The sequence below is a fragment of the Neltuma alba genome, unplaced genomic scaffold (assembly GCF_004799145.2).
Source record: "Neltuma alba isolate B1F8T4 unplaced genomic scaffold, ASM479914v2 tig00010929_pilon, whole genome shotgun sequence".
In the NCBI taxonomy this organism is placed as follows: Eukaryota; Viridiplantae; Streptophyta; class Magnoliopsida; order Fabales; family Fabaceae; genus Neltuma; species Neltuma alba.
In genome coordinates, this window is record NW_021635704.1 from 216694 (window position 1) to 242793 (window position 26100).

Sequence of the window (26100 nt, forward strand, 5' to 3'; positions counted from 1 at the left end):
CACCTTAGGCAGGTTGCAAAACCGCAGAACTCTTTGCTTTATTTTCTTCGGCCAAACCTTTCAGATGTATAGTTTAAATCGTAACCTTATCTTGTTAGAGGTTATTTGATAAGTTGGTTCCATTCTATCAAATCCTCCTTAATCATGAGTTAATCTTCAATTTGTTTATATGTCAGTTGGCGTCATCGGTTAGCTACGGTGTTGGCTCGATTCACATGGGCATATTCTAGTTAATGTATCAATAAGCATACTATATAGGCTATAATTAGCCCCACGATTAGCTGTGGACATTCATGTTAGCCGGGATATGAACCGAGAGGGAGGAGGGAGAAACGGGCAAAAAATAAATGAAAATAAGGGTGATGTAGAAGAAATGTGTGTTTGTCTGGCGAAAAAAAAAAAAGAAGAAGCAGAAATATATGTAAAGTGAGACAACTCAAAAACTCAAATTTTATTCTAATTAATCAAATTTGACGAACATATAACTTGTAGTTCTATGTGTAGGGCTCTAACCTTCTAACTAAATTATTAAAATATAGATGATAATATTTTCTTCAATTATACTCTCTATATTTCAAAATATAAGCATCAAATAATTAAATTATACAGTTTAAAAAGTTGGTTAAAATTGATTAAAGATAATAAATACATAAAAAAAATACCACCTCTAATCCTAATTATAAAAACTAGTTGATTAATTTGAGGAGATTAATGAAATAAGTTAAGTTAATTATTTATAATAAATAGGTGTTATCTTTCCTAAAATATCCTTACTAATTAAATGTATTGGTTAGAACTATTATTATTAGAATGACTATCTTAGAAAAAAATATATAAATATGAGAGACAAAATGGATTGGGGTCTTATATTTAGGACCAAAATAAAATTCAAACAAGATCTTATATTAAGGACTGGAGGTAGTATAATTTATTTTTTCTAAAACACTCTTAGTTATAGAGAGGGTAAGTGAAAAAGAGAATGGGTAGAAAAAAGATATGAGAGAGACATATAATGAATTAGGAATAAAAATGAAAACTACAATAAAATGATAATTAGAATAAAGTAATCTAAATAATCTTATATAATTAAAATATAAATCGTAATTAAATAAAAGATAACTAAAATAAAGTAAATAATCTTAGACATAATCTTAGACATCGTTTCCTTTGTAGATGTGCATGTTGGGCCATCATTGAGTTAATTCGTGACTAATTTATATGTAATATATTTTGGTATGTACCTTCCTTTTTACCTGAATATTTATGTATGTAGCTAGACTCCGTGCATAGAGTATGACAAAACGATACGTTGATTTCGATGTTGGACAAATTTTTTAATGGATTAATCTTATAAGTCAAAGCGGCAAGAGAAACGCAGTCTTTAAAAATGTCTATTGCTTAGAGAACCGCTATATCTCGTTCTATTTAAATATATATTGATTTATTCCCACTACTCATTTATTTTACAAACCTTTTAGTTAATTCGTGCAATATTGGCTACTATTATATCATTCCATTTCTTGGTCACTTGCATTTCCTTACGATGAAATCCAAAACTACCAAGTTGAAACCATCATTAGCAAACAAAAGCGAACAGGAAAAAAAAAAAAAAAAAAAGGAAATTAAAATCCTATATGGAAGAGAAGCGGCCAAAATACGAATCAGCAGCCCATCACCTTGTTTGGCTTGACCAGAGGTTTGTCCGCCACAGTGCCATCGTTCCCAGCCAGTGCTCTATACTTATCCTTCCTCGTAAAGCTGGTACACTCATACGACAATGTCGCGGCAATCACTCTCTGTATATAGTTCGCAACTTCATGGCTTGATTTGCCTGAGCTACAAGTCAGCTCTTTTGGCAACTTGTTTAAGAACGTTACCTCATAAGCTGGGCTAGGGTTCATGAAGAAGTAAAATGGATCCATCCCTTTCCACCCTCTCGCCGTCGTTCCATGAAACATGCTCATCCGGTTCACCATGGCCACCGGCATGAGCTCGTCGGTCAGTTCAGCGAACAGAGCCGAGAACCTCAGAAGAAATGGCTCCCTACAAGTTGTCCCTTCGGGGCATATGGCCAAGTCGCCTTCCTCCAAGAGCTTCTTTATCATGGCCGCATCGGTGGCCCGGTCACGGCTCAGACGGACGGTCTTGATCGGGGAGATGATCTCAGAGAGGCGGGAGACGGAGTAGGTGACGGCGGGGATGGGGCGACCAAGGGCGGTGGAGAGAAAGATAGGGTCAAGTAGCGTTCTGTGAGAGCATATAAAGAGGACTCCGGATTGACCATGATGTTTCTTCACCGGCGGCGGCGGTGTGCCCTTGACCTTCACACGTACGCCAAGTGCCCAGAAGGCATAGTAGACCAAGTGCATCGGCAGGAGTGCTCCGGCGGCGATGCGGAGGACGGCCAAAGGGAAGCCGATGGGGATCCACAGGATTGTGAGCAAAGCCAAGAGTGGTGTGGGTTTCTGGACGAGACGACCGTCGTGGAAGATGATGGGTTTCGGAAGCTTGTCTCTTGCTACGGCTTTCACTTCCGGTCTCGGTGGCACGATGTATCCCTCCTACAGGTCGTCCGTGCATCGCCGTAAATCAAACAGCTTTTTTATATTAAATTAAATTATCATAAAAATAAGAAATTCTTAATTATCAAAAAGCAATGTGATTTGCCAAGTATTTATTCTTCAGAAACAGAATGGAAGTGATGAGTTATATGTAGTATTATATCTATATATAATTAACATGACTCACCATAAAAGAAAACTTGAACATATTTTTCAAGTATATCCCATTTTCCCCCAAAAAAAAACAAATTTAAATGTACAAGTACATAATTTATATATTTCATATTTGAATGAATTTAGTCGATTTACTATAAAGAACCAAATAATAAACCTTTATGTTGACCGTACCAAAGGTTTTTGCAGAATTTTGATAACTTTTTTTTTTCTCAAAAGAATATATCTTAACTTTATTACTAGATGCATGTGCTCACTAAGATCATGATGTTGTGTCCTTGTTTTTTCAAAAAAAAAAAAAATTTACATGAACTTATATGTTTTAATATTTGTAAAAAGAATTTAAAAATTAAAAGGTCGTAGAAAGTTATTCAATCTCTCAATTTTCCCTAATATTAATGGTATCTTTAATTTGTTTGTGTTCACTGTATACCCATAAAATTTTTTTTTACTTTCATTAGTGAGGGAACAACAGGAAAAAAAAAACCTGAAAATTACTAAATCTCTAATATATAAGGAATTCTTATAAAAATATATTGTTATTTTCAACTTGAGTCTAGTCAAAATCTAACGTTAAAATGTAAGAAACAAACTTAATTTGAGAATTATTAACTTTCAGTTTTTCTTCTCCTGCCTTTCTCCCTTCTTTATTTTCGCTTTTGATCTTTACTCTATTGATTTTTTTGAAGACGTGTGCGTGCGTGCGTGTGTGTGTGTTTTCATGTCTGCTGGTGTATATGCTACGTACCTTGCACAAAGCCATGAAAGGAGCATCGGTTGATCTATCACCAAGTCCAATTTCTGGCTGTTCATCGGCCAAAAGCTTTCTTTAACGCTCCAGCTTTCTTCTTCCCCACAAGTATCCCTGCTTTTGAAACCAAACCTGTGGCCCTTCGTTTATACGTCGCTATCTCCGTCCCCAACACCATGTCGGCCCCCAAGAATTCCTTCAGAAACGGCTCCACCATTATCCTCGGGTTCGCCGTCAGTACGCACCGTTTACCACATGAAGAGAACACGCGCCAGCTCTCCGGGTGGAGGTCACCGGCGTAGAACTTGGGCAGCACCGCACGCGCCACCGACTGGATGCTTGACACCTTCATTCCGGCCATGGAGGCGAAGATGAGGACTCAGCTTTCTTCTTCCCCACAAGTATCCTGCTTTTGAAACCAAACCTGGCCTTCCTTTATACGTCGCTATCTCCGTCCCCAACACCATGTCGGCCCCCAAGAATTCCTTCAGAAACGGCTCCACCATTATCCTCGGGTTCGCCGTCAGTACGGCACCGTTTACCACATGAAGAGAAACACGCGCCAGCTCTCCGGGTGGAGGTCACCGGCGTAGAACTTGGGCAGCACCGCACGCGCCACCGACTGGATGCTGGACACCTTCATTCCGGCCATGGAGGCGAAGATGAGGACTTGGATGCCGGCGGACTCAGACACAAAGTAGTAGAGAGGCCAGCATGGGAGCCAGCAAGACAGAGAAGAGAAGCCTCAACACGCCACCAACCTCAAACGCCACGAGCGCAAAATACGGAAAGGAGCTTCTTCTCGGAGTAATGTTCCGTCCATGTCCGCCACCACAGTGTGCTTCTCTCGTCCTATGGAAGCGCACTTGTCAACTGTGGGAAAACTCGTGCAGCGGCCATGGATATGGAAGAACTTGAAACTAAAACTATTACCAGTTAAAAACACTCACTACTGCTATATTATATATAATATATATAGAGAGAGAGAGAGAGAGAAAGGTCTTGAAGGAAGAGAGTGGGTTGTAATTGTTTTAAAAATATATGAGAGTGAACGATGACATAGATGGGGCACGGAGAGATTTCCAAAAGTGATTGGCAAGCACACGGAGAGATTTCCAAAAGTGATTGGCAAGCACATACGGTAGAAACGAGGCATGTCTATGCTCTTTGTTCTTCGTTGAGAAGGGTGTATATTAAGATACGCCACAGCTTAGGGTTCTCCCGACTTCGTCTTTGTCTTCGCCCTATTCCTTCTTTTTAGAGCCACGGCTCTCTTAATCTTTTATTATAATACTCAATAATAATTTGAAAAAATTACAAATAAAGACCCTAAAAATTTCAATTTGGATATTTGAAAATTACAAGTTGAGTATTCTAAATAATGAGTTAAATAGTTCCAATAATAGGAGGGCAATTTGGTCTTTGCATAATATCTCATATTCATATTTGGGTTAAGGTGTATCCAACACTCCGAAGTTATTTCTTAGGAACATCTAGCACCCTAAGGTATTTTTAGTGCGTCTAGTACCCTGAAGTATTTTTTTTAGTTGTGTCCAAACTGTAAAATATTTTTTGGTGCATCCAGCATTTCAAGTATTTTTTTTATATGCGTCTTTTTTTTTGGTGCATCTAGTAGTAAGGTAAAAAAATATAATTCAGGGTGTTGGGTGCCTCTAGAAAATATTTTGAAGTGCTCGATACACCTAAAAATACTTTAGAGTCCTAGATGTACCCTGAGACAATATTTTGAGGTGCGGGATGCACCTTAACCTTTTGTATTTAGAACCCCAGTCAGTCTTGGTTGCAATTTTGTGAATTTAAGAACTTAAATTGAATTTTATTTTTTAGGGTCTTTATTTACTATTTTCCCTGATGATTTTACATAAATTAATAAAATTTTAAAAATTAGATTTTTTTTTTATAAAATATCTAAATTATCCTCAATACAAACTATTAGTTAGGGTCATTTTTTTCAACATTTATATTCTCTTAGGAGTTATACCCTCCTTTGCCTTTTCAATAGTTTAGTTAGTTTTAACTTTTTCAACCTTTGTTGCTTCTCAATAAGTTGCCAATGAATTTTTCTCTTTATGATGAGGCATTTGGTAATATCTTCACGTAGGTGCTCACAAAGTATCTTGCATAGATCCTTCGCCAATTGAATGTAAGAAAGAGATGTTCATTTTTGTCTCAGTGGACTCCAACTCTATTATCCCATATTGTGATTTTAAATAAAATCATGTTTTTGAAAATATTATGCAGAGAAAGTGATAAAAGACGAGATAACACAAAAAAGCAGACATTTATGTAATTAATTGTTTGTTGCATAAAATGACCTTGTCGTAATTACGGTTTAAACAAGAAATACTGCATAAATATGGTAAACGTGAGAAAATGTTAAGTGGAAGCATCATTTTGTTTAAATGATCGATCAATTGCTTGGTTGGTAGTATGTAGTATTTCAAAAATCATATGTACATCAGTGTGTTGGGTTAATTAGCTTTTGGGCAACCGTTGGAGTCGTTGGCAAAAAACCAAAAAAAAAAAGAGAGCAACTTTCGGAGTGTTTGATGGGTGCATTAATTAATTAGTGGGTATTAATTTGTGCTGAAATTTGTTCTCACATGCGTATCTTCAATTGCTAACAGATGGCATTTTAAACGCTTCTTTTTAATATAATTAGTCACGACTCAAAAGAGTGTCTCAAGTGGCGCTTGTGTGGAATAAGGGCTGGCGTGGCCAATTTAGAGCATGGATGCATTCCATGTACTTGGGGTAGTGCTTTAAATGATCTACAATTTCATCTCCAAGGTCCGAGGGAGAAGCTTTGCTTGCTTGTGATGACTCTTTTACTAAATTCTTACTTGTTTGGTATGCATCTTTTATGGTGTTTTGGTGGAAATCAAACCATAGTTTTAAAAGTGATTTTATGATATACGAAATAAATGTGAAAGAGTTTGTCTCAATTTGCATAAAAACACTTTTAGGTGTTCCAAACACTTGCTTGAGCTTCAAGATATTGACTAATTCCACAACCTTATTGGTTCTCTTAATGTGATCGTATAATCATTAGGCATTTGGGCACCCATTGCTAGATATAGTGGGGAATACAGGATGAACCTGTCAAGCTGGCCTATTTAAACTCATTTAAGTCTAGAGTCGGGCTTATGATTTAGAATCTTTAAGAATAAGTTAAATTTAAAAAGATTAGCCCTGTAATAAACCCTGTTTAAACATAATTCTTCTTCTTTTCTCAAACTTTCCAAAGATTGAACTGAAGTAACCCATGTTTCCTACTCTGTTGAATGCTGTAGGAGGGTAAAGAAAAAACTTTACTCTTCTAAGATGAATGAATATAAGCAAATATACTTCGTTCCATCCCACCTGTAATTCTTGATAGGCAAAATTTGCACATTATATATGATTTTTTGACTAGTGTGGACAAGTAATTAAAATCGGATATATATGATTTTCCAGATTAATACCGTTATGTTTTTGTCAACACAAGTTAATCAAGTAAAAATTGGATAACAGTTTTTATTTACATTATGATTTTTTCAGTTCAAATCAATTTTGATTTTTCAGATTAAAAATTATACTCAGCAAGACTCAAACCAGCCTAATATATGAATCGAGGCAAAAGAAACAGCTTAAGTTGTATAAGAAATCATTCCTGCCAACTCGTTGGATTAAAATTTGCCTGAGGAATTATTTTGAGTTAAACAATATTATTTCTGTACACACCTAAAGTATATATTTGTATTATAGCCATTCGGTTATTGCCTCTAGAATAATCTGTACAGGACAGGTGTCGCAATGCAATTGCACGCCTTGGTTTATAAATAGAAAAGTATAGGCTCGAACAATATTCAATTGAGAGCCTTGGTTAATTCATTCATCTTGACTTGGTATCAGAGCTATCATTGGTCAATTTATATCCACTGATCAGGTTCTTAGCGATTTTAGGCACAACCAGTACATTATTCATCTGAAGATGCTTGTCAGAGTTTTCACACAGCAGTTTAGATGATCCAGTTTTCAGAACCTTTAAAGAAGTACCATCACCAACCATAAGAGTCTATACCTGTATTGTTTCTATTAGAGCTCACATTTTCCGGATCATGAGTTACGTGATGGGTGGCTCCTGTATCCAGGTACCATGCTGGGTCACTTGCTGATTCAGGAGTGGCAATATAGGCAGAGGCATTTTCACTCTTGTTAGGACCCTTATAGTTCCTGTCATATCGATGGAAATAGTTTGCAACCTCATGGCCTGGTTTTTCACAGAGATAGCAGTATGGCTTCCCAGATTTGTTGTTATTGTAACGTGAGCCTCCTCTGTTTACTTGTCCACATCCTCTTCTTCCTCCCCTGCTTCGCCAATTGTTGTTGCGTCCTCCCCTGTCATGCTGATAGTTTGTCTGAATAGAGAGATTGGCAAAGGCATTTGAGAGGCTGGTGCCAGATGATGATTGGAGGTGCTCCACCCTTGCCTCATATGTTAGCAGCTTTGACTGAAGTTCAGTCCATGTCATATTCTCCTTTTCTGATAGCAACACCACAATGGGGGTGTATTCAGCATCTAAGCCAGCTAGTGTTTGGGTGACCAGATCCTGAATCGGAATAGCTGCTCCAGCTAGTGTTAGATTATCGGAGATGGATTTCATCTTTGCCAGATATTCTTTCATCTTTAACGATCCCTTTTTCATACGCTGAAACTCTCCTTTAAGGAAAGTCACTCGGGACCTAGTATTTGCCCCGACAAATTCATTGATTACTGTCCAAAGCTGTGTTGCCGATTTGCAATGGGTCATTTGGGAGGCGATCTCTATTGTCATTGTGCTCAGAAGCCATCCCAGCAATATTTGATCTGTTGCTTGCCAATCTTCAAAGGCTGGGTTAGGGTGGACCTGTTTTGTAGCATCTAGAATATACTCTGATGGTATGGCCGTAGTGCCGTAGAGAAAACCGTTGAGTTTGTGACCTCGAACTATTGGCAATATCATGGATTCCCATGTGATAAAGTTGTCTCCGTCCAGCTTGATGGAGCTGGCCTGATTCAGAGAGCTCAGTAGAGGAATCGGTCGTGCTTGGATGTTTGGCGACTGGTACGGATACTGAAAAGGAGCAGAGAGATATTGGTTTGGGTAGAAGTTCGGTGGAGTGAAGCCGGTGAGGTTTAGGGTCGAAACTGACGGTGTGACAGAGATTGAGGGTGGCTGGGTTGGAATCTCTGGGATTTGAAGAGATGAGTTTGGGAAAGTGTGAGGAAGGAGAGTCGAAGATGACGGGTAAGCAAGAAGGTTAGGATTTGTTGGTGCGAAGGTGAAATAGGGAAAAGAAAGTGAGGATGAAACGGAGATGGATGGTGAGGCTAACGAAGGAGTAACGGAGATGGAAGGCATCACTGTAGAGGAGACATGTGGGATCGTTTGGCTTGGGATATTTTGGAGGTTAGGGTTTTCAGAGGCGGCGGCTAGGGTGGGGTTGGTGGTATTTCAAAGTGTGACGCCATTGCTGACGGTTTTTTCCTGCTCTGGTAGCTGACTTAGTTGAAATGGGGCTCACACTACTTGCTTAAGCTAAAATGCCATTGTATTAATGGTAGGAAGCCTTCTCTACTGCTGTACATCTCATTAATAGATTGCCTACTCCTATCTTACAGAATAAATCCCCATTTGAAGTTCTACATCAAAGGCTGCCAAGCTATGCATCATTCAAGACATTTGGATGTGCATGCTATCCATGCCTACGTCCATATAATCAAAATAAGTTCAGATTCCACAGTACAAAATGTGTTTTCATTGGCTATAGTGGATCACATAAGGGATACAAATGTCTCATCTCCACTGGTAGAGTATATATCTCTAGACATGTGATGTTTGATGAAAATGAGTTTCCATTTGAGAAAGGTTTCATCAATCTGAAGCAACCTCAACAAAATGAACTGATGAACTGTCCAACACCTACCTCTGTTGAATTACTTGAAGTGCAGAATATAAATGACTATCAAAGACATTCTTCTCTGCAAAACACACAACAGAAGAGCAACATAGAATGTGAACCACCTTCTCAGTCATATGCCCCTGTCTTGTACACTTCAAGAGATGCAAATCAGAATGATACAACAGCAAGCACATCAAGAAGCTTGAATTCAAACAGCTCCACATCCTCTGAAAGTAGCTCAGAACTAAATGCAGCAAGTCATTCACAAGCATTAGATACTCAATCTATATCTGAACAACAAGAGCAAGCCACCCAAACTACTCAAAATGCTTTGTCACTACCAATTAATACGCATACAATGCAGACAAGGAGTAAAAGTGGGATCTATAAGCCAAAACTGCCATATATTGGGCTGACACAGATTCAAGAAAGTGCTCCCAGTTCAGTCAAGGAGGCGCTGAAATCACCCTATTGGAAACAAGCTATGATTGATGAGTTTTCTGCACTTCAAAAGAACAAGACGTGGACTCTGGTTCCTAGAGATCACAAGCAAAATGTAGTTGAGAACAAGTGGCTATTCAAATTAAAGTCTCATGCAGATGGATCATTATCCAAAAGAAAGGCAAGACTTGTGGCAAAGGGGTTCCAACAAACTGAAGGTATTGATTTCTATGACACCTTCAGTCCAGTTATTAAAACTTCCACTATTCGAATAGTTCTTGCAATTGCTATTTATTTTCATTGGGATATCAAACAACTAGATATCAATAATGCTTTCCTAAATGGATATTTGTCTGAGCTTGTATATATGGAACAACCAGAAGGATTCATAGATACATCTAGACCAACACGTGTGTGTAAACTGTCTAAAGCATTATATGGCTTGAAACAAGCCCCGCAGGCTTGGTTTGATCGACTTAGAAACATGTTGCTGAATTGGGGATTCTCAAACTCCAAAAGTGATGTCTCCTTATTTGTGTATGCTGAAAAGACACAGATCTTGATTATTTTAATATATGTTGATGATATCCTGGTGACTGGGAGTAACTCATATAGCCTCAAATGCTTCACTACAAAACTGCACAGCATATTCTCACTCAAGGACTTGGACTCACTGCACTATTTCCTGGGGATTGAAGCTAATAGAGATAAATCTGGATTATATCTAACCCAAGGCAAATATATTGTAGACCTTCTTGACAGATTTGGAATGAGCAATGCAACTCCATGCTCGACTCCCATGGCAACCCACAATTCACTGTCTATTCATTCAGGTGAAGACTTGTCAAACCCATCTTTATACCGAAGTGCAGTAGGAGCGCTTCAATGCCTATGCAACACTCGGCCAGATATAAGTTTTTGTGTAGGCAAATTGAGTCAATTTCTCTCTAAACCTACAACGGCCCACTGGAAAGCAGTTAAAAGAGTGTTAAGATATCTCAAAGGCACCATACACCATGGTATCCATATCAAACCATCCTCCTTGCTTGATATTGTGGCCTACTCAGATGCAGACTGGGCCTCTTGTCCTGATGATCGACGATCAGTTGGAGGATACTGTGTGTTCCTTGGAGATTCACTTGTTACTTGGTCTTCCAAGAAACAAAAAGTAGTTGCCTGTTCCAGCACTGAATCAGAATATCGATCACTAGCAAACACAGCTGCTAAATTATGTTGGATAAAGTCTCTACTTTCAGAACTAAAGTTCAAAATCCAAGATAACATAAGTGCTGCAGCTATAGCATCAAACCCCATACATCATGCCAGGACAAAACACATTGAAATTGACACTCATTTCATTAGAGATCAAATCATGTCCAAGGCCTTGACCGTGAAATATGTTCCCACTGAATATCAAGTAGCTGACTGCCTCGCTAAGCCACTAAATCAAGCACGATTCTGCTATCTAAGGGACAAACTAGGTGTTGCAGTATCACCTACCAAGACCATACAAGAAATTCCAAAGACCACCAAGGAAAAGAGGAAGACCAAGGAGGTTCGAAGTAAAGGAGGGAGTTAAACAATATTATTTCTGTACACTCCTAAAGTATATATATTTGTATTATAGCCATTCGGTTATTGCCTCTAGAATAATCTGTACAGGACAGGTGTCGCAATGCAATTGCACCCCTTGATTTATAAATAGAAAAGGATAGGCTCGGACAATATTCAATTGAGAGCCTTAGTTAATTCATTCATCTTGACTTTTTGAAATGAATTTATTTTTGTATACCTTAAAATCAGAATTTTGTGCGTGTATTTTTCTGTAATTTAAAGTTTGAATTTTATTTTTGAAGAGAATTTATTTCTTTTATACGTTAAGGGGATTTGAACTTGTGACTTTTTGTGATTATTGACAGCATCATGACTTAATTTTAATTTTTTTAATAAAATATGTGGGAATTATCAAACACTGTTTGGCAAACTTAATTGGGATCACAGGCTTGAGCCTGAACCATTCAGGCCAAGCCAAGTCAGGCCGCAGTCCCACACTCCTCTAGGTGGCCGACCTCACAAAGTCGTACTATCTCCCCCGATTCTGCGATCTTGCGACTTGCAAGTTACATTGGATTTGACCTAGAAACTCGTACATAGCCACTGAAGTGTGGAATTTTCTGTCTGAGGTCTAAAGAGGGGAAGATGGCAGACGAAGGCAATAGAACTGTAAGGACCAAGTCATGTTGTCATAAAACGCTAATCTTCCTGCACTAGCTAATACGTTTTTTGGCGTGGTCCGAATGCCTAACCTGACCTTTTCTACCGGTTGGTTGTGTACAGGCTTTCCTTGAAATTCAAGGTCGCATGATCGAGACTACCGCGAAGCTGAAGCAGGTGAAATCTGTGTTACTTTCGAAATTTTTCAATCTCGTATGGGGTATAGAAATCGGTTCGAAACTGTTTTAGCATATGATTTTTCCTTGAGTTTCTGGTTCTGGGGTTCTATGACGACCTAACATATCTGGTTAAGCGGAGGTGTTGATCCATTTTAAAAAATATCCTAACCATGGTACCAAACCGAGCCGATTTAAAAACAAAATTGTGGCAATTGCACTGCATGGGGGATGAATGATAAGTTTGATGGTGATCATACCAAGTTAGAACCACACCTCATCGAGTACCACCCATTAACTATCATTCAGACCTCGAATAGTTAGGCTTAGCTACCATTGACACGGCAGCTAATTGGAACGCTTCAGGGCACTAGTTAATTTGAACAAGTACAAAAATCATAACAGTTGGAATTCCGACAATTCAGTAGATATGACTTATCCAATTCCTTTGAATTTTGTTTTGCAAGCGTATTTGTCTGAATTGGTTAATGGCTCGAAAATAAGATTTTGGGAGGTTGCGTGGGGTTGAGAAGACCTTTCTTGAGACATACCCCTGTCATTGTTGGGTTTTTTGTTTTTCACAATTCTTCCATTTGTGATTTCCTCACTGTTGATAGTTCCAATCTATTCTGGGAGAATGATCAATGACCTGACCGATAAGTTAATGAAGTCCATACCCTGTTGTATATAATCAAACCTGTTCCTTTTTCTTTTATGATGTGGAAGTTTTGAATCTTGATTCTTCTGTCATTTGTCTTTACCAATATCACTTTTCATTTCCTTGCTCATTCTCCTACTACGGAGAGGTTTCACTCTAGGGTCCAAAAATTCTTTCTGGACAACTGAACAACAATTCTCAAAATAAGGAACACAAAAAGACACGTTGCAAATTTGCTGACCCCATATAGCTCTTTGTTCTAACATAATTTTACATCTATACAGCACTGTTTTATATTCTAACGTCAGGTCAATAAATTAACATACCATATATTTTTTTTACATATTTGGAGTATTGATACCAGTATTTTCAAAAATTGAATTATTTATGATGTACGTGTAAAGTACTTCTAGGTCAACAGTTTTTTGTTTTGCTTGAGTTTTAAAAAAAAAACTGTGGGTTATGAGTGCGTTGGTCATTGCACCAGTACTATGCTATCGATAAGTGAAACTCAAGGCATAGTTCGTTCTGCCTTAATTACAGCTTGCATGCTCATTTCTGGCCATTATCAATTCTTTCTGAGAATAACTATATCTAAATTGTGAAATGCTATTATTTTTATTTTTTTATAGGCCCTGAAATATAAGAAAATGATAAAAGCTAAAATGAAAGGAATACATTAAAATTTTGCTCCTCAAAGTTATATGCTCATACTAGGAATTCCTAGATAATTTGAAATTCAAGTTTCTTTTTACCTTTGGTCTTCAGGTGCAGAACCAGATGCGTAACAAGGAAGGTGAAAAGAAGCGAGCTTTCCTAACCTTGGAGGAGCTGCGGCAGTTGCCCAATGATACTAATGCATACAAATCCATCGGTACTGGAATCAGATTCTCATGTTTTTGTTATGTGATGGAGTTTTTTTTCTGGATGAAATTGTGTGATATAGCAATAGTCAATTGTAATTACGAACGCAATAGTAATAACAATCCTGTAAAAGGAAAAATTGGTTTTCTGTCTGTCTAAAATGAATGATCTGTTTTTACAAGCTTCTCTCTTCTGCCACTTGCACAATTCATTTACCTACTGCTCTGTGATCGACTTCTCATATTATGTCTCCATTTATCTTGTTTTGCAGGGAGAATGTGAGTTGTTCATACCTATTTGAACATCAATCTAAGTAGAGTACAGGAAATGCCTTGGCTATTGGTAGTTGGATATGTAAATGACGTCCTGTAATAAATTTACTTTCATGTGCAGGTTTGTATTAGAGACCAAGGCAACTTTAATGACTGAACAGGAGAACAAGATCAAGGATAGTGAAGCTTCAATTACCTCTTTACAGGTGTGTATCCTTATTCCTTTCTGACCTGACTACACTGTAAAATATTCTGTTTTGGAGAAATCACTATGGACTCCCAATAAAGGAACATAACTACCAAAAAGACCCAATGATAAGTGAGCAGCATGGATTTGTCATTTTCTACATTAGAACTTGTTATTCACTTGTTATGAGATTTTTTTGGAAATTACATTCTTTCCTTGAGACCACATAGTAACTTTCCCTTCTTTATTTGAGCTGACATGACATCAGTGTAAAGTATTCTACCAATAAATATGAGCTTAGTACTCAGGTCAGGTTAAATTAGTTGTTTTCTATGGCTTTGGACAGAGCTCAAAAGAATACCTAGAGAAGCAGATCGCTGAGGTGGAAAATAATTTGAGGGAGCTGTTACAACATGATCCTGGTCTCGCACGTCAAATCATGTCTATGAATGTGTGATGGAAATTTTTTATTGAACATTCCCTGCTTGTAGCCGGTTTTCTTGCGCGTCTGAGCAAATACTAAAATTTAGGGCGTGTTTTATAGGCATTGTTGTATGTTTGCACGGAAGTTACCTTAATTTTTAAGATTTTAAGCATGATACAAGTTTAGAAAATCCTCAATTATCTGCCTTTTCACGCTGAATATTTACAAATAATTTATCTCCTATCTCCTTTTTAATGTGAGTTTGGCCTTGCTGTACTTGTACATAGAAATTTTCTGGTTAGTGATTGTGATTATAGTATTTGTGGGGGAATAAGTACTCCTATGCCATATTGCATTTATGAATACTGAGAATCTCCATACTGTTTTGGTATTGATTCATGATAGCATGTTTATATAATATTTACCTCGTCTTTTATAAATTAAGATCGAAAAGTTGTTTATAAGTTACTTGTAATGAGACCTAAGTGGGTCTTATTTGGGGAGCAGAGAACTTTAGTAAATAATTGTCTGTTCCTTTAATTTCTGGGCCACACCACAAGGGTTGGGTCCTGGTTCGTGACCTTGCCAGCAAATGCATTTCTGATGAGGTATAATTATATTTTCTGATATTTATACCCAAAAAAAATATCTTCTGATATTATTCTTTTCATAAATACATAACACATTATTTGAAGGTGTCAAATTAATGATGACATTACCTATGGGAAGTCTCGATCTTCAACATCCTTTCATTATTAAATTCGATTCCGTGACTTCTATCCCTGCAAAATGAAGTTACGTGTTTATGGAAGTAATATAGATGTCCATGCCTTTTCTAATGGAGACACACGTATATAAAGAATTAGAATAATAAATGTTGAATTTTTTTTATTATTATCAAGGCAATAAGTATTGAATTTTGAATTTTATTATGGACGCTCTAAAATTGCACATTTAATGAAATATTACATTTTATATAACTAATAAAAATTTTAGTCTGCTATTCTGAAGATGCTCTGCCTCGGGAAAAAAAACACTTGACCGTGTTTGAGGCTGTTCCTCAAGGCATTCGCATTTACAATTGATCAACATTTTCAAATTTAGAAGTCGAAGATGCAGATGATAAATTTCAGTTTAAAATATAATTTTCAATTTGCAGCTGAATTTTGTTTGCATTTGTCTGAATTGATATTTATTTGTAACTCTATTTGAAAAGAAATTAGAGAACTATCTGCCATTAATCCTCTCTTTTAGGACTTAAATGTGACTTTTGAAGAATTGTTTGGAAGGCAAAAAAATAATACAGAGATAGGGTCTCAAAGAAGAATTAGAATACAAGGAACAATATAGACATTTTTATGCTTCGAAGGTCACAATACATTGCAGCGATTACACAGAGAAATTACATATATCCTTATGAACCATACAAAAAGGTATAATATTGTAAATTACATATATCCTTTTTTTTTTTTTGACCGGCAAATTACATATATCCTTTTGAACCATAAAAAAAAAGTCCTATAATACTTATTATATATGCATGTATATACCCTTATGGAGTACTATATTTTGAAGGCACCGCTTGTATTTTAGTTACACCAAGTATGAGTGACATGCTACAGCTGGCGGGGAGGATCTGGAAATGGCGGGGAGGGTTTCGAGTATCATGCATAGAGGACCCGTCGGCGATATTCTCCGAGAGCCCATATCGGAAAGATGTTCCGGTACGACGAGTAGTTCAAGGTACAGTTCCTCATAAATACTCCCGTGATCTCCTGTAATGTCCATATATCCAACAACGATGAAATTGAAAGCTTATTTATACTATTCTGTACCAAACTTACTGAGAAAATTGCAGATAGGATTTTTGTAATGAGAAACAATGTCGAATTGATTATCGAATTACCTGCTGGGGGAAGTCCCCATCTTCCATTTGTGAATTGATCAGCAATCTTATTCCACGGTGTATAGGTGTTGGATCTATCTCGGCCTGTAGTCACAAGAAACAATACAGCGAATTTGTGGTTATTATGGCACTTTGATGCATGCTTAAATCTTAATCATAGTCTATGTTCAGGAATGTCCCCAAAATAAATAAAAATAAAAATCTAATTAAATAGTTGAATAGTTTTGCTTTTACTAACCTGGCCGGCATCAATGAGGGATAACAGAGCCCATGCGGTCTGAACTAAGTTTGCACGGTTGCCTTCAATATTCGTATATACCTGTTTTGTAAGGAAGGCATGTGAATATATAGCCTCTTCTGTAGCTTCAATTATTCTCTCTTTTGCCAATTAGTATGCAACTTCCAAGTGAAATTCATATCAATACATCTATATATATATAATAAAATTTATATAACAAGCCATGTTATTCACAAGTCATAAGTAATACTATCTTCGATCCTTAATATAAGATCCATTTAATTTTATTTTGATTCTAAATATAAAATTTCAATTCATTTTGTCTCTTATATTTATTTATTTTTTTCAAGATAGTCCTTCTAATAACGGTAGTTCTAGCTAATAAACTTGATTAGCAAGGATGTTTTAAAAAAGACAACGCTTATTTATTACAAATAATTATCTTAACTTATTTCCTTAATCTACTCAAATTAATCAATTGGTTTTTATATTTAGGACCGGAGGTAGCACATCTTATCAGTGTATACACAGAAAAATATGTCTTCTTTGATATATATAATGGTTGAACGACAGACATAACAGAATCAATTTTGAAGTATCGATGTTCAATGAAAAACACATTTCATACCTTATTCTGACTTGACAGGTAGCTCTCTCCCCAGCCACCATTAGGTAGCTGCTTTGACAACAAAAACCGACAAGCTTTCCGCAGTGCCTCACAGTTCTGGTAATTTCTCCCACAGGATGTCAGCCCCTCTACAGCAAACCAGGTACCATATGTGTAACATATTCCCCAGCAACCGTACCTGTCGAGTAGGTTATTTCTTAGAGTACAAGTGAAATAAAAAGTTTGTTTGGTAATGGTACCTTACTATCCGAATAAATTTTTTAGTGCTTACATGAGTTACTTTGGTAAACAACAAATACGTTGCATGGTAATTTATTTTCAAGGGATGTCAAAGAGATCAACATGTGATACGTGCATTTTTGTTAGAATTAGTTTAGACTGGGCATCAGTTGGAATGATAAAATGCGTAACATATAGCTGTACAGTAGATTATTGTGCATCAAAGGGCATGGATGTAAAGCATGAAAAATGAAATTGGATACCATGAACCATCAGGATTTTGTGTGTCTTCAAGGTATTGAGCTGCTTTAGCAATGCTGTGATCTATTTCCGTTCTTCTATGCTTTGGGTATAGCTTTCTAAAGAGAGCCAACCCCTGCATTGCTGATCCTGTGCACTCGACATACCTGTTTCACAAAATGGCACACTGTAAGAATCAGATAACCTGTGGTAAACAGCACATCAATTAACGGTATGAGCTTACTCCATCTCAATTAGAGTGTCTTCAAAGAACTCTGTTGGATTGAATTTCTGCAAAACACATGAATGTCACTTAGTTGAGAGTTGTTCATCAATCTTTTGCATACTCAATTTTTTTCCTTCTTACCTCTAACCACCGATAGGCTCTCTGAGGCTCCCAAGCTGGGAATCCACCGTTGCTACTCTGTGCACAATGTCAACCATACATGGAATCAATCATGTTTATGTTTCTATTGCTGCTTGGCTTGTTCTTCTTTAGAGAGAAAAATGAGATTGTAGTTAGAAAGGCTTACTTGTAGAGAGAGGATGACATTAACAGCATCATAGAGCCTTTGTGTTTCCATTTTTTCCCCAACTAGATCAGTAGGCATTTGTGAGAACAAGAGTGCAGCCTGTAATAAGATGAAGAAAATGATCCAATTAAAAGCTATGGTCACCCAAAAAATTTTTACCAATAAAAAAGTTTGCTTGCACATTTAAATATATATATATATATATATATATATATATGCAACCTTGAGCCCTTCTGCTGTGCAATCTGAGACTTGCCAACCATGATCATGCATTGAGAATGTCCATGCTCCTTTGCATATGTGTCTGAACATGGCTTTGAAGTCACCTGAAGGATTGTCTCGCACCTTAAAATATATTCAAAGTCTTTAGACTCATTTGAAAATAGAGAGAATTCAACCGGGTTAATTGCCACGGATTAAGTAACAGGTTGTAACCTGTGAAGCCTTCACGAAGTCATGTGCTTTGCGAAGTGTGGGTCCATACTCTTCGCTCAGATTACAAGAAAGGATTGCTTGTATAGCAAACGCTGCATCCCACGTTTGACAACCAAAACTCTGTATATACATAAAATTATCAGTACATTTATGTTGTTAGAGATTGTATAGGCTTTTAAGGTTCTAATTTGAAGGATTTGACTCAGAATGTAAATGAACAAGTTATAATATTAACCTGGATTTTCAAGCCGTCCTCAGCGAGCCAGAAGTAATCAGGGATTCTGGCCAGATGAAGCCTGTATGCTTCTGAATTGGGGTCTTCAACCCAACGAGCTATCAAACATAATACCTGTCATGTCCATTAAGTAGTGATATTAGAACCTGTTCATATAAGCTAAGAGATATTGGTGAATTCTTTAGCAAGCTAATCCATATACATAATCTGGTGGAACCAGTACTATAGCTAAGAACAGTATCAGTTCCACCTCTTTTCTAAGCTATGTGCTACTCCTCTGGTCCTTAATATAAGACCCATTTAACTAATTTGATTAGATTAAAGAAGTTAGGTAAATTAGTTAATTATGAGAAAAGTGACATATTTTTCCTAAAACACCATAATCATCTTTCTTAATACTTCCTCTCCCTCTTCTACTTGATTATAGTTGAGGGAGTATCTATAGGGGTAATTTAGAAAAAACTGATAAATATGATAAATGGGTCTTATATTTAGGATTAAAACTAACTCAACAATTGGGTCCTATATTAAGGACTGGAAGAGTATTATTTTACTTCTTGATCCTTGATTTTGATTTGTGGGCAATAAAAATTTTATCTCAACCTTTGCAGGTGGGGGCCACAACTAGTTATGTATATACAATACATACATACATACATACATACATATATATAAATACCTTTTCTACACTGCCAATGCAAAGGTATCTACTGTTCTCATCCTCATAGCGAACATGATTGATTGCGGTTTCAATTGCCTTCTCTCTCAACTTGGAAAAAGGCCAGCGTGTCAAAATAGGCTCTGCTACGTGATGAAGAAGTCCCCATAACATATCTTGAATAAGTGGGTGTGGATAGTACAGATCCTCCTGAAATATCAGTTCTTGATCATTTCATTTTTGCTTTCACTGTGGCTTACTGGCTTAGTAACTTCCATGGGAAAATAAGTCTTTTTCCCCCCTTAAATGAAGTGGGGCAACGAAACTAATTGCACAAATTTAAAATTTAATCTAACCTTTGCGACTGTGTTTCGGGCTTTATTCCAGTTGATTTGATCATAAGGTTGGTTGTGCATTTCTTCTCTTAATGATTTGACTAAGCCAGTGATAGGACCCACAAACCTCTTGCCATATAAATATGACATAGGCATGTAAACCAGTCGACAATAGCACAACATTTTGCCTGCACACCATTAGGAAAAATGAGTTATGTACGTACAGAGATGCAGTTAAATGATTTCAAGGTGAAAAGGCTGGGAATTAGTTAGGGCACAGACTTGGATGAAATGGAGTGCTCTGAGGAAGAAGCCAAAACTCTGGTGGAAGAGGGTTGCATCCCGACCATTCATATACTCCAAGTACCTGTACCACATATAAATACTCTTGTTTTAGATTTAGGGGTTTTAGTTGTGAAGGATTATTTTTCAAAATATTAACATAAAACACTCAAGCTGTACAATTTCCTTATGTTTTTACTTAATACTACTTCCGATGCTTAATATAACAGCTACTTAAGTTTGATGAATTTAATTAATCATAATAAATATGACAAGATTTTCTTAAAATACTACTGTGCTACACCATATTATATGTTAGTTTATAACTTAGGTAAGCTAGTTTTTGGGGGGGGGGGGGGAAGAAGTGATAAATACAAGGAATGAAGAATACCGTGACCCAGAACTTTCCCCAGGAAGGAATAGCGACTAAGCCACCATGGTCAAGGATCCATTGTCGGCCTCTGGACATGGCTCTGTCTTCACCATCTTCAGGACCCTGTCCCAGAATTCTCAATGCTATGTAGCTCAGTGCTGTGCCAAACATGGTGCTGTGTCCCTCTATGTGGAATCCCCATCCTCCATCTTCGTTCTGTCCCATTCATTTCCTCACTCATCTTAGTTATTCTTATTTAATGCACAAGAAGAAGGCTTTGCGTCGCAGCTCACTCACCTGATGATTATACAAGTACCGTATGATCTCCTTCTGATGTTCTGGCCCCAACACTGCATTAAGAGATCCTGTTATATACAGGGCCATCACCTGCACATTTCCATCACTTATTATTAGCATTGTCTATTTTCAGATATTAGGGTCAAGTTCAACCTCTTGTACGGTAACGAAAGAAATATTGGGCTAAATGAACAGATCTATGTCAGAGACTCTCAGTCATTGAATTGCTCCATTCAAGAGCCACAGAAATAGAAACGGGGCTTGCTCTCTTGTGGTGTGATACATATTAGGACATATGTAAAATCTGAGCAAATTATAAATAAGCCTCGTACATGAAAAATTAATTACTAATAAATCCTCTAAATTTGCTGAATGTAATTCATGTGTTGTGCGAAACCTATCCTTAATCTCCCCTACAAATATTTGCCTACCCTGGGGGATCCAGTACTGTCATCATTCAAGGGAGAATGATAAAAAAAAAAAAAAAAAAAAAAAGCTGAAAATTATTAAATTTTAAATCAGATTTGATAACAATATTTTATTTAGTACTGATAATACTGAATTTATAAATAATAATAAATTGTTGTCCACATTTCTTATACAAATTTTCAATTTTTTTGTTTGTCATTTCCTCATCATTCAATTAGTTGTTGGAGAGCCGTCAAGTCCCCTCACATGGGTCCCACTATCTTTATCAACTAATGCGAGTAATAAATAATGCAACGAATCGCTGGTCCCCCCCCCTCCCTAGACACACAGGGTATTTAGTGTTGGAAACAAACTGTTTGGGCATTAAATGTACCACGTCAAGCTTGAAATTATGGTAAATGAAGGAGAAAATGAAGAGAGTTACCAAAGGCTGAAGGAAGAACAAGGGGCCAGCAGATTCAGCAGGCCAGTGACCGTCGTGGGCCTGAATGGTTGAATAGAAACTTATGGCCCTTCTCATCGTTCTTATCACTGCTTCCGCCGTGATCTCCTCCGCATCTCCCACTTTCACTGCTTCCGGAATCGCCCCACTTGGATTCTCCTTTCTCAGCTGCAAGTGCAACGCCAACCAAGTCAGTTTTCTTTTAATTATTATTCCATTATTAAGCCTTTTATATACTCATCCGGTCCTAATTATTAGGTTAATTTTGATATTAAATATGAGATTTATTTCTTATATTTATCAGTTTCTTCTAAATTATTTTTGTGGATATTTTTTCAGCTATAATCAAATAAGTGAGGAAGAAAGGATATTAAAAAAGATAATTATGATATTTAAAAAAACATATATTTTTTATAATTAACTAGTTTATCTAATTTTTTTTAATTTAATCAAATTAGTTAAGTATGTTTTATATTAGGGATAGAAGAAATATTATTTTACTACTGCGTTATTTAAATCCAACACTTTTAACACTCAAAAGGAAAGATTCGACGCAGGCAAAGGCAATCAATGCGCAAGACGTCATCCGATCAACCTTTTTGGCCTTTCCGTCCTCTGTGTAATAAAAAAAAAAATATAGTAGTATATGTTTTCCCACAAGTCAAATTTTCTCCTCGATTGCCTCCACAGAGAGACAAAGAAATTTCTCAAAACTTGCACGGATAATTAACCCTGCTTTAGTAATTTTGCTGTCTCTTCTTCCCTTTCTATATTAGTTATTCTTTTGCGTCTTGTTTACTTCATTTGCTCCTTAAGATTTAAGCCCACACACTTCTGTACTTGTCGTTGAAATTTTCAAATATAGGCTTAAAATTTTTCTTAACCCCTCTGACTACTTCACTGAAACTAAAGAAAAATGGTTTAACTTATTAATATTAGTTGGAGCCAAAAGAAAATTTTCATCTTTAATCTTATTTAATAATATAACTTTACTTGACACTACATCATCTTCTAAATATAAAAACTAGTTTATAGTACAAAATAACTTTTATATTTAGAAAGAAAATATTAGTAAGTAATATAGATAAACACCATATTAAATTTCACATCTCTTTCTAATTCTTTTAACTATAAGACCTTATTTATAAATTATAAATGAGATTTTATAAAAGGTAAAGGGGCTAGTAAATTGCAATAAAGAAACTGATTGTATTGTACTAATACTAAATACTAATAATTGTAACGTGCCTTGTCATGTAGAGGCAGGTATGTATATGGGGCCCCGTAATTGAATGTGTGATATAAGATGCATTTATTCTTATTTGTTTTCAGGGGTATGGTTAGATGAGTATATGTTATCAGCTTTCCTCGTGAAGTTATGGCAGTTGGCAGCTGAGAACTGACATCACAAGGTTGATATATATATATACTTCAATTATAAACAACTTATAACTGGATGAGACAATTTGAGAGTGGACCCCAGCGAATCACAATATTTTTTGAATGATTATAAAAATATTTATTATAAATTTTCTATTATATTGATGTGAAATATTCAATGATTCTACTTTCGCAAGACACATCGCCATTTTCCTTAGCCCCAGACAGTTGAAACACAAGTCAAACCCCAAATAGACGCGTCACTTGATGAGAAGGGCTTTAATTAATTTTGTTATTAATTTTTGTGAAACCGTACCAAAAAAAAGGAAAAACCAAATTTTTTCATAAAAAATTCACAAAAATATGTGACAAAGATGCTAGCTAGCCACCTTGTCATCATGACCACCGTCAAACCTAGTTCTGATGCCAAGCATATTTATCCCTGTTACTCCATAACTAAAGTTTGAGAAAGTTAAGAATGTACTAATTAGAAAAACAGAAATTCATGTCGTCTCTGACCTTTTAAAAGGACAAATAAATCAGAATAAAAAATTTCACCAAAAGCGATGCTTAAAAGGTAATCAAGGGAATACTCTAGAGTTGCTGTGTAGGCTGTTTATAATATATATAATTTATTACATAAATTAGCATATTAAAATAATATATTTGTAAGAATTAAATACTAATAATATTATTGAAACATTATATATTATTTTATTAAAACTGTGGTGACAACTGACAAACTTTATCCTCGCTAAATATTGCTATATATGCAATCCATTTTTTGGCCTTGAATATATGCAAATCCATTCAATAGTTCAACTTTAATAGAAAAACTTGAGACCAAATCATATGTTACGATGAATAAATCAATATATATATGTATCATAGTTAGCATGGCTTTTATTTATTTATTTATTTATATTTATTTTTTAAAACAACTCTCGGGAATTTATCTTATCTTATTTTATTATATTATATTCTTTTGGAAAGCGGAAACTAAAAAGTAGGAGAAGGATGAGCTATAAGAAGGTGACGTGGACACCGGAACGACAGAAATTAGTGAAGGGACAGGAAAGAAATGAGAAACGACGTCGTATTGTGTACCTGGTGGCGCATCAGAAGATCGGCGCTTTGTTTGACACGAAATCGATTGAGTTTGAAATTACGACGAAGTTGTTCAATGTGAGCGCGTTCCTCAGGCGTTCCTGCGTCTGGATCGAATTCCCAATGTTGCCTTCCCACGAAGTTGTTCACCGACACCAAGTCCTTCCCTCCTTCTGCTATCTTCAACTTCCACATCTTTTCTTTCTACCTTCGATTCTCCTCTCTGCGTCGTCTCCTTCAGTATAATTCTGGTTTTTCAAAACAGAGATATATACATACATCATGCGTTATGTTCATCTGTATAAATGGGCAGATTCAGATAAAAGAGCATTAATGTTTATATGCATATATGAATCGTCGTTGTGTTTTTGGGTTGGTGTTTGGTGTTATGGAGGAAGATGAAATGCAGAAAAGAGGAAGTTAATGCATGAGATGGGGCCTATATATACAATGAAGCTAATTAATAATCACTGTATTATGTACGACGCTCCATGATGATCGTCTTAAATAGCCAGAAACAGATGGATTAGCTAGAGACAAGGGATTTATATATATATATATATATATATGCATGTAGGAGGATATATAGAAACAGAGACAACATGTCATATATGTGTCTAATCATCGATCCATGGAATTGAATTGCAGAGAAGAAGAAGAGGAAATAGCAGAATCTGGGAGTCATGAACAAGGTCTGATAACAGAACAAGATTGCCTTCCACCCCATCAAGCAATAAAGGTGGGGGGGGAGGGAGAGAGAGAGAGAGAGAGAGAGAGAGAGAGAGCGTACAGCACTGAAAGTTGCTTCAAATATTGGAAGAAGGTGAGATCGATGAAAGGAGGGGAAGTGCGTGTGTGTATATATAGATATATAGATATACAGAGAGGTGTAAGAAAGAGAAATAGAGAGAAGGCTAGCTAAGGAAGAAAAGGGTGAAGGAGTAGTTAGTAGCTAGGATGCTCCAATATTGAAGTAGTAATGACTTAATGCGAATCACATATAAGGCTTTAGTTTGAATGAATGATATACTCATTTAATTTTTGTCTTCATTAATTTTATAGCTTTTAAAATCCCCACAGCTTTTTTGGCCATCCACTCGGTTTCATTTGTTTCTTTATTGCTATCTTTTGCTTCCTCCTTTAAGTCATTCAAAATTTCAAGCAAATACACCTCTCCTTGTCCTCTTTACTCCCACTTTGTTTTCTTTCCCTTTCTCTTTATTATTACTCCTCGTATCCTAAATGTATGAACTAATAAGAGAATTGATTTCTGTGCTAAATATAAAATCTTAATTTATTTTATTTCTTATATTTATCTTTTTTTAAACTAATTCATATAACTTATAAAATGACATATAATTTACTGTTACATGTGAGTACTTTATATAAAAAAAATCATCATAAGATTAAAGAAAATAATAAGAGATAAAATTTTGGAGAAAGCAATTCAAGCCTAAGTAGATATAAAAGATACAATTTTTTGTTAACAAAAATTCAAATTTTAAATTAATAATTATTTAAAAATTTTAAAAATTATTTTAATCTTTATTTATTACAGTACATTAAGTAATAAAGTACTACCGTTTACTTCTTCCTCTTATATGTATTTAAAAAATTTATGTATTACAGTAAAATGCCCAAAAAAGACGTACGAAGAACGTTTCTAGCAATTAACAGAATTTCGTTAAGCATATA

The 26100-nt window shown here is 36.1% G+C and overlaps 2 protein-coding genes and 1 pseudogene across 2 annotated transcripts; 1 reads left to right on the forward strand and 2 right to left on the reverse strand.

Moving 5' to 3' along the window:
• Nucleotides 1-1661: 1661 nt before the first annotated feature.
• LOC114760062 (uncharacterized) lies at nucleotides 1662-8891 on the reverse strand (annotated as a pseudogene).
• A 3089-nt stretch (nucleotides 8892-11980) lies between these two features.
• On the forward strand, nucleotides 11981-15024 carry LOC114760066 (prefoldin subunit 1). Its single transcript, XM_028949319.1, has 6 exons — nucleotides 11981-12096; nucleotides 12211-12264; nucleotides 13690-13795; nucleotides 14057-14063; nucleotides 14179-14263; nucleotides 14591-15024. The coding sequence occupies exons 1-6, from the start codon at nucleotides 12073-12075 to the stop codon at nucleotides 14699-14701; spliced, it is 387 nt and encodes a 128-aa protein (XP_028805152.1). The 5' UTR covers nucleotides 11981-12072; the 3' UTR covers nucleotides 14702-15024.
• Nucleotides 15025-16156: 1132 nt separating this feature from the next.
• Nucleotides 16157-24958, reverse strand: LOC114760058 (lupeol synthase). Its single transcript, XM_028949312.1, has 18 exons — nucleotides 24406-24958; nucleotides 21901-22086; nucleotides 21048-21137; nucleotides 20769-20966; nucleotides 20378-20462; nucleotides 20117-20283; nucleotides 19782-19970; nucleotides 19103-19216; nucleotides 18868-18987; nucleotides 18655-18777; nucleotides 18433-18531; nucleotides 18267-18323; nucleotides 18144-18190; nucleotides 17923-18066; nucleotides 17441-17618; nucleotides 16813-16893; nucleotides 16575-16658; nucleotides 16157-16443 (listed from the first exon to the last, which is right to left on the reverse strand). The coding sequence occupies exons 1-18, from the start codon at nucleotides 24598-24600 to the stop codon at nucleotides 16333-16335; spliced, it is 2268 nt and encodes a 755-aa protein (XP_028805145.1). The 5' UTR covers nucleotides 24601-24958; the 3' UTR covers nucleotides 16157-16332.
• Between the last annotated feature and the right edge of the window lie 1142 nt (nucleotides 24959-26100).

What these genes read in the sequence shown, in the direction of transcription:
- LOC114760058 (XM_028949312.1), bottom strand. Translation starts at nt 24,600, where the DNA reads ATGTGGAAGTTGAAGATAGCAGAAGGAGGGAAGGACTTGGTGTCGGTG. An exon ending in TGTTCTTCCTTCAGCCTTTG is followed by an intron (nt 21,138 to 21,900) that starts GTAACTCTCTTC and finishes GGAAATGTGCAG; the next exon opens with GTGATGGCCCTGTATATAAC. An exon ending in CAAAATCCTGATGGTTCATG is followed by an intron (nt 17,619 to 17,922) that starts GTATCCAATTTC and finishes CCTACTCGACAG; the next exon opens with GTACGGTTGCTGGGGAATAT.
- LOC114760066 (XM_028949319.1), top strand. Translation starts at nt 12,073, where the DNA reads ATGGCAGACGAAGGCAATAGAACT. An exon ending in CAGACGAAGGCAATAGAACT is followed by an intron (nt 12,097 to 12,210) that starts GTAAGGACCAAG and finishes GGTTGTGTACAG; the next exon opens with GCTTTCCTTGAAATTCAAGG. An exon ending in CTACCGCGAAGCTGAAGCAG is followed by an intron (nt 12,265 to 13,689) that starts GTGAAATCTGTG and finishes TTTGGTCTTCAG; the next exon opens with GTGCAGAACCAGATGCGTAA.